We start from the raw sequence: 12,958 nt of genomic DNA on the forward strand, positions 1-12,958 counted from the left end.
TGTGTGTGTCATGAATATTATGGGAAAGGCTGTGTTCCAACATTTTCAAAATTCTCCTGTTCTGAGGCTGTTAATACAGCTTCCAGAGGATAAGTGACAAATGCTACCGGAACAGCACAAGATTGCTACCAGAGAGGGGTGAATTAAATTGTTAACTCTGCAGAAAGGAGGAAATCTGTTTCGGATGTGTGCCTGCAAGCAATTTAAAAGAGAGTTTGAATTCTCCTGTCCTTGCAATTTAAGCCTTTTTCTGTTCATAGGCATTTATTTGTTGTTGTTGTTGTTGTTGTTTAATTTAAAGATTCATATACTTCCTCCAGGGCAGTTTACAAAAACAAGATACTACATAAAATTAAAACATAACTAAGAACTAGAGGGAAGGGGAGCGGGGAAAGTTTTAAAATTGTAAAAAAAAAATGTGGAAAAATAAACATTTCTTTGTCTGTACTGAAAGGATAGCAATGTTGGTGCCAGATAGATGAATTCAAGCAGGTTTATCCAATGTGCTGCCTTCCAGATGTGGGGCTACAGCCCCCCCACCCCTGACTCTTGGCTATGTGGTCTGGGGACACTGCATTGGCTACCCCCTAATTTATTTGTGTATTAAATGTGTAGCCTATTCTTCTTCCCAAAGGAGCTCGGAACTGCAACCACCAGAAAGTTAAGACGATAGAATTAAATAAAAATAACAACAAAATAACAATGTTTTAAAATAACATTTAAAAACAGAAACATCTGAAACAGGTTCTTTTTTTTCTTTTAAAAAAAGGTAATATATACATTTTAAGAAAATTAAAGAAACTCTCCAAAACTTTTTCCATCTCACACACTGGAACGTTTTCGTTTCATGAAATTGGTGATACATATTTAGGATGTAGTCCGGAAGAGTGTGCCTCATGGCTTCTTGTGAGCCCCAGACCTTAGTCAGCTGGAGTACAGTGGCAATCTGTGGCAGTCATGGATTTCTACAGATGCTTGCAAATGGCACAAGAGTGTTTTTAAATACATTTTAACTCTCTGTGTGTGCTTTGAAGAGAAAGAGAGAAAATTGCTGTCCATCTACTTGCCATGGAGAAAATTTTGAGATCATGGTTGCATTATGCTCATGCGTCTCAGAGGGTTGAGATCACCCTATTCCAGCCTGCCAGTGTCTTGAGATCCTGGGTGGAGCCACATTTTCACATTCCGCCACTGGGGAAAACCCACACTGTGGTTTTGTAGGACAGAGCCTTCTCCGTGGTGCCACCCTGTCTTTGGAAGGCCAGTATTGTCATCCTTCTGGTGCCTGGCTAGTTCTTTTTTAATTTTCTGAGGCTTTTGAAGTTTTGGAATGTATTAATACATTTAGTTCCTGCCTTTCCTCCAGGGAGCTCAAGATGGCATATGCAGACATCACAACCACCCTGTGAGGTAGATCAGGCTGAGAGACAGTGCTTGGCCCAAAGTCACCCAGTGAGCTTCGGGGCTGAGTGGCTATTTGAACCCTGGTCTCCCAGGTCCTGGTCCAGCACTCTTAACCACCACACCACCTTGTCTCTTGATTAATGTTTAGCTGATTAGTTGTTCAGGCTGCTTGGCTATTTTTAGGCGGCTGTATTTGTTCTGATGTTGAATTTTATTATGTGTTACTGTATTTATATTATTTGGTTGTTTTATAACATGTATAGCTGGATTTATTTTCAACAAATCATTAAATTGTTTATTTGCTGTTCCCTTTCAAAAAGTACATTTTCCTAAGCTTCTGCCCTCTTAAGGTGGCTTCATTGTACCAGAGATAAAGAGGGAGTTTGGACTGCCAGTGCCGCCCCCTAGCAATTTTAAATTCCTGGGTGAATACTGATCAAACTGTTTTTCTGTGCTGAAAGCCTGGCAATATACTCTGATGTAGATAAGGCATAAAAAGAGATAATATACTTGAGAGGCAGTGGTTTTTATTTTGCTCATTAACGCTCCTCCAGCAGAGAGGTAATAAATAGGAAGCTACTCAGCTAATGGGAGGCAGTATAAAAGTGTAGACATGGCATGCATGCATTTAGAATGGATTTGACCTGTGCTTTCCAAGCTAATACTTCCAGAGGCCATTCTAAATTTAGTTTACACTGGTAGCCTCCCTCTTCTAAAGCCATGTTTAAAGCTGTGTAAAGTTTGGGAATGGAATACTTGAGAAGAGGGTGCATTTCCTTCCATATGGCACCCCGGTGGAGTGTTCTTAGTAAACATTTCAGTATTTCTTTTGACCCCTTTGGACTATGTGCTGGTAAGTCAGAGAACTTGTTCTGTTGTGGGAAAAGGCATAAGACTTGTCCTTGTTAATCTGACTGTGTGTGTGTGCGCGCGCGCGCGCACACACACACACACAATAGATGTGAAGGAGTTTAAACTGTGGGAATCCATTTTTAATTAACCAACTAGAGTTAATAATGAATACAACTGTTCCGACTCAAGAAGAGAAATTTAATCACTGTTAACACTGGTGAGCCACTTGACCATTTTCAGTTGGGATATATTTTACATTCATGTTAAACCTTCACTTAGAGCCCCCTCCCATTCAGAATCATTTGCACTTTCTAATATGGAAGAAGTAGTCGGAGATCAGGTTGGAATTGTCGGAACAGTATCAGGCAGCATCAAAAGAAGAACACTTTATATCAGTTATTGTACAAACATCCTTTCTGGCTAGAAACTTAATAGAATACACAGGAATAAAATGCTGACAGGGTACTGGTGAGTTTGAGAGTACTGGCTTGAAATCTTGCTTTAAAAATAAGTCCTAGGGTGCCTTTCACATTTGTGTAGTTAGTTCTGATTTTCCATCAAGGTGGATTTGCAGGCTGCCTTGCTTCCTGGAGCCTGTTAACATGGGAGCTGAAAATTCAGCCTAATGAACAATTGTGAGCAAAAACGGGCATGACAGCAGTTGGTCCCCCTTGCTGTTCGTTCCTTTCTTGTCCCATCTGCATATTGCTGTTCCTCTGGCAATTCAGCAGAGCAATGTACATAATTCCGCTTTGCTGTTCTCCTGGTGTTCATCTTAAATTCACTTTTTAAATTTTGTATCATAGCTGGATGTGTCTATTAAAATTTCATAGCCTTCTTTGTGTAATAGTTCTGGAGTTAATATTTCAATCCATTTTAAACAAGCAGCGGGCTCATGCCCCACACTTAAATCAAGCTGACGAATAGCTGCAAAACGTGCTCTGTGGGTTTAAGAATTGCTCTGCACTTGCCATCTGTTTAATGCTGAAGTGTTGATGGGTTTTTAAGAGGAGCGGCATAGTAATTCTGTGTTGGTTTTCCCTGTTTAGATTACCAGCGTCTAATGACGGTTGCAGAAGGGATCACCACGCTGCTGTTCCCATTTCAGTGGCAACATGTCTACGTTCCCATCCTCCCAGCCTCTCTCCTGCATTTCCTCGATGCTCCTGTACCTTACTTGATGGGCCTGCAGTCGAAGGAGGGAACAGACCGTTCCAAACTGGAGCTTCCCCAAGAGGTGACTATTGCACGATGCTGAACCTTAGTGCTGTGTGCAGTGCTGAATTTTGGCAACCTGAGTTAAGGATGCCTTGTTCTGTTGTTAAAACAGAATATAATTTCACATGGGTATTCCTGCTTTTTCTGTGCATTTGTGGTGAACCCATGGGGCATGGATCCTCTCGGGATAGGAACATCAGAGTACTGTAAAGCTTTAGGAATGCAATCTAAATAACTGTTTCTCTTTTTACTCAGTCCAAGAACGAGATCTCCTTAGGTGCAGCTGTGGCACAAAAACATTTTTACACTGTCATTTGTTTACTTGTCCTGGCACTTCAGAAATGGGTTTTTTTTTAATGGTCTTTCTGGCTATTGGGCTATGAAGAAGCATATTCCCTGACTGGTTTTGTACCATTTGTTGTATGGAAGTAGCTCCATCTACCCAGCCAAGCCCCAGTAGCATTGAATTGCCTTTCTCCCCCCCCCCCCGTGTGTGTCCCATTTATTAGTGCTGCTGGCCATCACCAGTCATTTAATTAAGTTTATTACTGTTGACAGCTGTTTCCCTGCATCTTTTCCTGTTTCTAACAAGGTGGTTCAAATATATATTCATGCCACTTGTTAGAATTTTATCTCAAGCGCACAAACGTTTTATTTTTAGCCCCAAGAGTGTGGAGCTTAGCCTGAACAACGAAAGGAACACTGAAATGAACCTTTGTTCACTAGTATTCGTGTGCCAGAAGACCAAATGGTTTTACCATCTTGTAGAAAGCGCTGTTTCAAAATGCCTCCATTAAATGCAGCCCCTCAGCTCCTCCCCTTCTCTATTTTTCAGTAGATGTAGGAGTAGAAAGAAAAGACTAAAAATCAGGTGCCAGTAACAGTTTCAGTCTGCCTTGCATAAAAGACGAGCTCACCTCCCTGGTGTATGGGAATGTGCAACATGGAGTTGAGCTTATCTTGTAGATCCTCCTCCTACACTCAATTTATTTCAGCATTTTATCTCACCCTTGTTATTATTGACTCAAGGGTCAACTACAAATGTATCAAATAATAAATGCAGGTCCTCATCCTCACTATGCAATATGTAAAAAGAACAGATAAAGCTAACGCTCAAATAAACTAGAATGTAGTTTTATAAAATCTCAGCACCTAATGCTTGGGAAAGTAATTAAGCTGACACCGAAAAGATAACACCGTAGATGCCAGTTGAACTTCTGAACCTTGCAGTCCTTCCCTGCTTCATGTCCTGTTTTTAAAATATATCTCTAAGCATATGAGGGAGCTAATTAATGTAATTTGGGGGTTTAGTTCAGATTACTGCCTTTTCCTTCCTGTGAGAAGCGCATTGCAAGTGGACTTCTTCAACGCACCCTAGCGAAAACAACCAAGTGCTGGTACCAATTAAATATCAGTTCAAAGACTGACTAGAATGAGTTGTCATTGCCCTTGTGAATATCTAGGTCTCCTGTTATGCTACTTTGTCATGGTTGGTACATCTGAGGCGTCCGCTCCCTTGGGGGGAAACACACTGGATTCAGCACAGCAAATTCATGAGCAATGAATTTCAGACTCAAGCTTGAGTTGTGGGGTGGGGTGGGGAATAGTAATCTCTTCCAAGGCACCACTCTTTATTTCGAGGGTTTACTGGTTTATGTAAAAGTTGGCTTACTTTATATTTACAAATAAAAGATCCCCATGTATGTGGTGAAATCATTGTGTACATTTTTGAAGCCAGCCTCACTGTTGGACAGGCGACAAACATTTGGGCACCACTAGAGGGGAGCCAATGGCTCATTCTTGGATTTTCTATATTAGTACTTTAGTGGGAGAGAATATTTGGATTAAGCTGCCTCTGGCATGGATATTTTGCCTCTATCATACCCCAATCAGTTGGAAAGTTTTTGTTTTGTTTTGTTTTGTTTTGTAAGTCTTCCCAAGGATTTCCCTGTAAAAGACATCCTTGTCTTTTCAAAGTGACTTCTGAATATTTTATGTGTGCTGATGGGTTATCATTACCTGTGTATTATGTTGACGTTGATGTGATACTTGAAGTTGCATTTTTTAGTGTGTTGATGATTAGTATATTTCAAACACTTTGTCTCCAAGAGACTATTTCGCACACCCCCCGAAGACTATTTCTGTATTAGGCAACTAATACATTTAATAATAATATTTGACTTTCCCCCCTCCTCCAGGCTAACCTCTGCTTCGTGGATATCGATAACCACTTTATTGAGTTACCAGAGGAACTTCCTCAGTTTCCCAACAAGCCGGATTTCATCCAGGAAATCTCCGAAGTTCTGCTTCAGTTTGGAATTCCCCTTGAGGGCACCCTTCATTGTAGTGAGAGTGCCACCAAGTTTAAGAACCTAGTTCTCAATGACTTGGCCAATGACAAAAAAAATGGGAACGTACCCAGCAACACCATCAACATGTATGAATTGCTCAAGGGCAATGAGACTATTGCCCGCCTCCACGCTTTGGCAAAGAGAACAGGGGTGACAGTGGATAAAATGAGCATCAACATTCCTCTGGAAGAGAAGGAAAGGAATGTTAAGCTCCAGTGTGAAGACGGGGAGCTGAGGGACTACAAACTGAACGTTCAGCTACGAGAGGTCTTCGCCAACCGCTTCACGCAGATGTTTTCTGACTATGATGCTTTCGTCATTCAAGCGGCGCAAGACAGGGAATCGTGGCTGACCAACAGGGAACAGATGCAGAATTTTGACAAAGTAAAAGCAGCCAAATATTTTCCTTGTAACAATCAAATCGGTTGCCTTGCCTTTTGAAGGCTCGGAGCTCAGTGGTAGAGCACATGATCTCGTTTGCAGCATCGCAAGTTCAGTCCCCCATCTCCAGTTTAAAGGATCCCAAAGTACTTTTTGAGTTAGAGAATACTGAAGTTAGATCAGCCAAACGGTTTGGCGTTAAGGCAGCTTCATGCCAATAGTTCTATTATATATTTAGATTCTCTTCCCATTCAAAGAGCAAAAGCTCTTTTTGAATTTTGGCACCCGAAATTGCTTAGCAAGTGAAAATGGGGATGGCTGTTATTTAGGTCAGGGGTGGGGAACCTATGGCTTTCCAGATGTTGTTGGGCTCTGTTAACATCCAGATTCCCACCCACTCCCAAATGGCCAGTTGTCAGGGGTGATGGGAGCTGTGGTAAAGCAGGTCCCCTCACCCATGATTTAGATGCAGTCTGGTTTTGTCTAGGCCAGGCATCCCCAAACTGCGGCCCTCCAGATGTTTTGGCCTACAACTCCCATGATCCCTAGCTAACAGGATCAGTGGTCAGGGATGATGGGAATTGTAGTCCAAAACATCTGGAGGGCCAAAGTTTGGGGATGCCTGGTCTAGGCCTTGTTAGGTGGCTGGTTTATTTTTTTTACTAGAAAATGCTTCAGTTGCATGTTGAGTAAGAAGATGAGTACTTACTTGAGGAGGCAGCTGATGCTCAAATTGATCCAAAATGATGCTGACATGGATTTTTCTCCTTTTTGAACCGTAGATTTGGTGTGGAAAATTTATCGGAATCTTGTGGGATTTATTTATTGCCAGTAATGGCAAAGGCGTACTTCCTTTGTGTGTGTGTGTGTGTGTGTGTGTGTGTGTGTGTGTGTGTGTGTATATATATATATATATATATATATATATATATATATATATATATATGGAGTAGTCTCTGTGATAGTCAAAGCTATCATTTTCTTGGGTGAGATATTTGGCCCTGTGTATCTGCCCTGAAAAAAGTGCCCCTCAGCCAACTATGGTAACCAATCTGTGTATTAAGAGTGAAAAGTAGCACATAGGTACTCTACACTGGTGAGACATTTTGGGTTGGAGATCCTGGTGCAATAATGTTTTTTTTATTTTCTTATCTCTGTCACTGTCCTTGTTCGTTGTGTTACATTAAACCATAGTTTAAATGTGAACAAGTTCCCATTATGCTCCTCCCTCTTCTGTTCAGGCTGCTGCACTGCAGACGAACAGACCATGGTCTGAACTTGGGCTTATGAACTGTTTCCTCCAAACCATCATGAATATTAAGACGAGAGCAGATCTTGATGACTTCTTGCAGCTTTACGGGAGGAAAGTTGACGTTGTTAGCCAGGCTGTAGGCTGTTTCATTCGTAGTGCAGCTTGAGCAAGGGAGGAGTGCTACAGAACTGCCTGAGCTCATTGGCATTAAACCATAGTTTCTTTTCAATTTGGTTTAGTGTGACGTGCCAACTAGGTCACTGTTTTGCTATTGGTCTATGCAGGCTCCCTGTGAAAGTATGCTTGGGACAGAATTGGACAATTACTGAAATGGAAAACAAGGATACTGCAAGGTGTAACTTTTTCTTTTGGGTTCCCTCAACTCTAGGCTTCATTTCTCTCTGACCAACCTGAGCCTTACCTCCCATTCCTCTCGCACTTCATTGAAACTCAAATGTTTGCAACATTCATCGACAATAAAATTATGTCCCATTGGGAAGAAAAAGACCCATTTTTGCGAGTGTTTGATTCCCGAATAGAGAAGATAAGGCTGTATAATGTCCGGGTTCCTTCACTAAGAACGTCTACATATCAGAAGTGCAACACGTTGAAAGAAGCAGGTATGTACAGGTCTATCAGTTGTCAGTATAATAATAATAATAATAATAATAATAATAATAATAATAATAATAATAATAATTTATTATTTATACCCCGCCCATCTCACTGAGTCTCCCCAGCCACTCTGGGCGGCTCCCAATTGAATATTAAAAGAATACAGTGTACAAGTTGAGAGAGAGAGAGAAAGATACTAGCTACTCAGAAGTTGTATTTTACCCTATTTGATTTATTTTATGATATTCATTTGCTTTAATTTATATCCCTCCTTTGACTCCCCTTCACCACCTTACAGTGCAGTAAAACAAAAAGGAGCAATGCAAAACACCTCAAGAAAAACAAAGCATTAAATTGGGTTAGTACAATCTGAGAGTTCATGGAAACCAGCAGGAGAATCAGAATTAAAAATCTTCACTTGCCAGCCCACCCCCTAAAACATTCTGAAATAAAAAATGTTGACTGGATCCATTTAGAACACGGGTCAGCAAACTTTTTCAGCAGGGGGCCGGTCCACTGTCCCTCAGACCTTGTTGGGGGCCAGACTATATTTTGATTTTTTTTTAATGAATTCCTATGCCCCACAAATAACCCAGAGAAGCATTTTAAATAAAAGGACACATTCTACTCATGTAAAAACATGCTGATTCCTGGACCATCCGTGGGCCGGATTGAGAAGGCGATTGGGCTGCATCCGGCCCCCGGGCCTTAGTTCGGGGGACCCCTGATTTAGAATGTAAAAGTCCCCATTGAGGGGTTTAGCTGTGCAATTCCTTTTTACCTGTGAAAGCTATGCTAGTGTCACTAAAGGTATTTCTTGCAGCTGGCTAGATATGATATATGTCAAACTGTTGTTTTTCCATTTTCTTTTATCTTTAGAAATGAAACATTGGAATTTAAACAACCAAACAAAAAAGTTTAATTTGTGTTCGAAACCATTTTAAATTTTCAGGTCTGCTTTTTCTTCGGAGGCTAGTTTCGGTCGATATGCTGGCACCAGAACCTCATGCGCTTTGTCTTGAAAGGCATCAAGTTGATAGTATTATCAAGTTTCCTTCTGATCTATTAATTTCACGGATCTGAATCCAACACACAATGTTTGCTTGACTAACACACAGGCATGGAATCTTGTGTTCCTTCACCCGTGTTTTGCTCCAGTTGTTCACCAAGGAACAGAGTTGGTTTTGAATATGGACATACTGATATTTCAGCCCGTGTTTGAAAAGCAACTTCCCTCATCCCCATTTAGCAATGGCGACTCAAGCGATATGCTTGCGGTGAACATTTTTCTAGGAGTCCTTAATAGTAACCATGGTCCTGTCTACTGATGGCCTCTGTTCTTGCCTCACCTGTATAGACTGACCACAACTTACCTCAGGTGTGCTGGCTCCAAAGATAGATCCTGCCTGTGGAAGAAAAGTTCCTTGGTTTCAGTTAACTAAAAAAAGAAATTGTTTGTGTGTTAATTACTATTTTCAGCTCAAGCCATTGAACAGCGGCTGACGAAGATTGATCACACTGCAATCCATCCTCATTTGCTTGATATGAAGATAGGCCAAGGCAAATATGAACAAGGCTTCTTCCCTAAGCTTCAGTCAGACGTGCTGGCAGCTGGGCCTACCAACAACAAGTAAGCTTTTGCAACTGTAATAACCCCTTGGAATGCATGGGAATAGTATGTTCAGTGTAGTCTCTAGGCCGATACCTAGATATGAGCTTGTCCCTTCCCCTTGGCAGCATTACTGTAGCGCAGTGATGGCCAAACTTGGCCCTCCAGCTGTTTTGGGACTACAATTCCCATCATCCCTGACCACTGGTCCTGTTAACTAGGGATGATGGGAGTTGTAGTCCCAAAACAGCTGGAGGGCCAAGTTTGGCCATCACTGCGTAGTGTATCTTCTATGAGGCTTTCCCCTGAAGAGTACCCAGTAGCTTCAGGTACTGCAGCCTGTGCCAAATCACGTTGAGGATATATTGCAGAAGCCTAGTGTTAAACTCACTTGGTAGCTATAGGTGACCATAGATTTCATGTAGCTAAGTTCTATGTGGGTGAGTGAGTAGACTGGCTGCAGTGGAGGAGAAACTCCTCCAGCCTCAGCCTGAATGGAAATGCAGGCTAGCTGTAAAAACCGCCTTTTAACCAAGTAGGCTAGCAGAGGAGGGACGAAGTTCAGCTATGGGGCTTCTCTTCCTCTGTGAAAACACAAGCTTTGATAGCATCTTAGCACTCTAGTAAAAAAAAAAATAATTTACATGCTCTTTGCTATGGGCTTATTTACAAGGCTATATTATTGCAGTACTTTATCATCTGCACTGATGCTTCCTGTTATCCCCTGGACATTGTATTTCGTTCTTGCCAGTTACAAGCTTTGTCTTTGGAGCTGAAACTTTCAGTGTTTAACCTGTTACAAAATGTTGATTTTTCGAGTTCCGATCAGAGTCTCCAGCTTCTCTTTTTCTGGTAACAAAAGGAGTTATAATCGAGCAGGAGCAGACCTCTTCATTGGGTTTCCTTAGATTGATTTTAAACTGCAGGTTAACTTGGAGGGAATCGGAACGCGTATGCTGTGAAATCAAAGTAGTTAAATAAGCTCTCTAATACACTAATCTCCACTGATTATCCTGTAATTCTTTGTAATTACTTACAAAGGAGCATAATGTGTTACATGTATTGGTTTGGTAGAGCAACCAGCAAAATGAGCACAAGAGCCGTTTACATCTCTGAACATTTTTTGCAGATGGAGTAAGAAACCCTGGATTTTTGCCTTTAGCGGTGTCCTCTACACTGTACATGAGAGAGGATGATTTTGATACTGGCACCCCAATTGTGGAGCACCCTTCCCTTGCAGGTTTAATGGGCACTGATCCTGTTGGGCCTCAGCACCAATTAAAAATGTGCTTGTTTGCCCTAGCCTTTTGCTGAATTATTACTGAAGATGCCCTGACTGATTTGTTGTATTCAGGTTATATTAGTATTTTGATATAGCATGGTTTTATTGGGTGGTAATCAACTAGGTTTTATGTTGAGTAGACCCATTGAAGCTAATGGGCCTAACTTAGTCATGTTCATTAATTTCAGTGGTCTGCTCTGAGACAAACCTAATTGAATTCCACCCATTATGTTTTATGCCTTTTGTTTATTATATTGTATCCTGCCTTGGACTTGGATTTAATGAAGAGTGTGATGTTTGGCGTGTGTTCCTTCCAGTGTAGGAAAGCGTGGGGAAGAGGGAGGTAATGCAGGGAGAAGTTCCTGCCCTCTTTTTCTTCTTCTAAGGAAACCCGTAAGGGGCACATTCCAGTATGAAGATTTGGTGGTATTGACTTGCTGCCCTTGGAGAAAACTTGTTTCTCCTTACCAGGCATCTATAACAATGTTATAGATGTATTTGTAACGCTTATGGTCTCAACTGACTTTGGCTTTTGTAAATGTGTTTAAATGTAGACATTCTCTAAGAAGGCTCTTAGAAGAGCTGAGAGCCAGTGTGGCCCGGTGGGTCTGTGAGCTTAGGTATTCTCCTGCAGCTGTGACTAACCCAGATGTTTTGGACTACAATTCCCATCTTCCCCAACCACTGGTCCTGTTAGCTAGCTAGGGATCATGGGAGTTGTAGGCCAAAACATCTGGAGGGCCGCAGTTTGGGGATGCCTGGACTAACCCTTTCCCACCTAGTTGGCCTGAGGAAGTCTCTTCCAGTTGGAATTCATTTAATTGTTCAGAAACAAATGAGAGAGTGGGCGTCCAATGCTGGCATCCAGCGAAATGTGGGCGTGAACAAGTGGGCGTGTTCAGGGTAGGAGAGGCTGAATCAGTGCAAAGAGAAACTGAGCAGGAAGACCAAAGATGTCTCCCATGTGCTGTGGATTTTTGAGAGGATATTTAGTGAGACTTTCCATGGGCATCATAGGAGACTCTGATTAGGCACACTATCATTTGCAGATGCCACACTGGCAACCTCTGACCTAGCCAGTGAAGAATAACTTGGAATGTCTCCATGGCATCCTCTCTTCTCTTCATTTTATCTCTGTCACCATCTGTCTTGTTTGTAATGGGCCCTTTTGGAGTCATGAGGCTTGTATTGGAATATTTAAAAAAAAAATGGGTCTAAGTTAATCATGTCCATTACATTCAATGAGTCTGCTCTTGAGCTAGTACTAACATTGGATGTAACCCTGTGCTAACCTTTTCACCTTCCGGAGCTGGCATGTAATTGTTTCTTACACCTTTTCCTACCTTTCTTTCTTTCTTTCGAATAACCTCAGTCGGTGGGTGAGCCGAAGCGCTACAGCACAGCGCAGGAAAGATCGCCTCCGGCAACATTCAGAGCACATTGGTTTGGACAATGACTTACGAGAGGTAAGTGCTGTGGTTAATAGCAGAGACACCCAATACCTGTTATCCATTTAGGGTTTGGCTGCAATGGCTTTGTCAAAACTTAAGAGCAAGACCTTCGCATAAAGCATATATGTCTCCCCACACCAAAGGAAAAAAATCTGGGACAGGAGCAGTTAACAGGGTCCAGGTTCCTGAAAAAAAAAAGGATTATAGGGCCTCCTTAGCGGAGGTTCAATTCAAAAGCTGAGATACCATCTTCCAACCATCTCTTGTCTAGAAAGAATTGTCCTCTCCCCGCACACAGTCCCCGCAAGCCTAACATGTAGACTGGCTTCTTTTCTTGCTTCCCCAAGGGTCTGTTCTCTCGTCAGAAATCATTGCTCTCGGTTGTATTTTGAGATTATTGTTAGCCTCTTCCTATAGTTGCACTCACTTGCTCTTCTAAAATTCATCTGTATGGCTTCAGGGAAGAAGGAGGAATGCTTCTGGGAATGGGAGATGATAGGGATTTAATTCCCAGGAGGAACTTGCTTTAATGTCCTCCCTTAT

General features: G+C 41.8%; 1 protein-coding gene across 3 annotated transcripts in view; it reads left to right on the top strand.

The window, feature by feature from the left end:
- Positions 1-12,958, top strand: part of DENND5B (DENN domain containing 5B) — a 99,670-nt gene that overhangs the window by 58,531 nt on the left and 28,181 nt on the right. For 2 of the 3 annotated variants that reach the window (XM_035126606.3, XM_035126605.3), the window contains 5 exons: positions 3,306-3,493; positions 5,673-6,209; positions 7,847-8,078; positions 9,553-9,703; positions 12,337-12,430. In XM_035126606.3, coding sequence (XP_034982497.1) covers positions 3,306-3,493; positions 5,673-6,209; positions 7,847-8,078; positions 9,553-9,703; positions 12,337-12,430 — 1,202 coding nt within the window. Of the gene's footprint in view, positions 1-3,305; positions 3,494-5,672; positions 6,210-7,846; positions 8,079-9,552; positions 9,704-12,336; positions 12,440-12,958 lie in introns of all 3 variants that reach the window. The other variant, XM_035126607.3, reaches the window with a different exon arrangement.

The sequence above is a fragment of the Zootoca vivipara genome, chromosome 9 (genome assembly GCF_965207765.1).
Source record: "Zootoca vivipara chromosome 9, rZooViv2.hap1.1, whole genome shotgun sequence".
Lineage (NCBI taxonomy): Eukaryota > Metazoa > Chordata > Lepidosauria > Squamata > Lacertidae > Zootoca > Zootoca vivipara.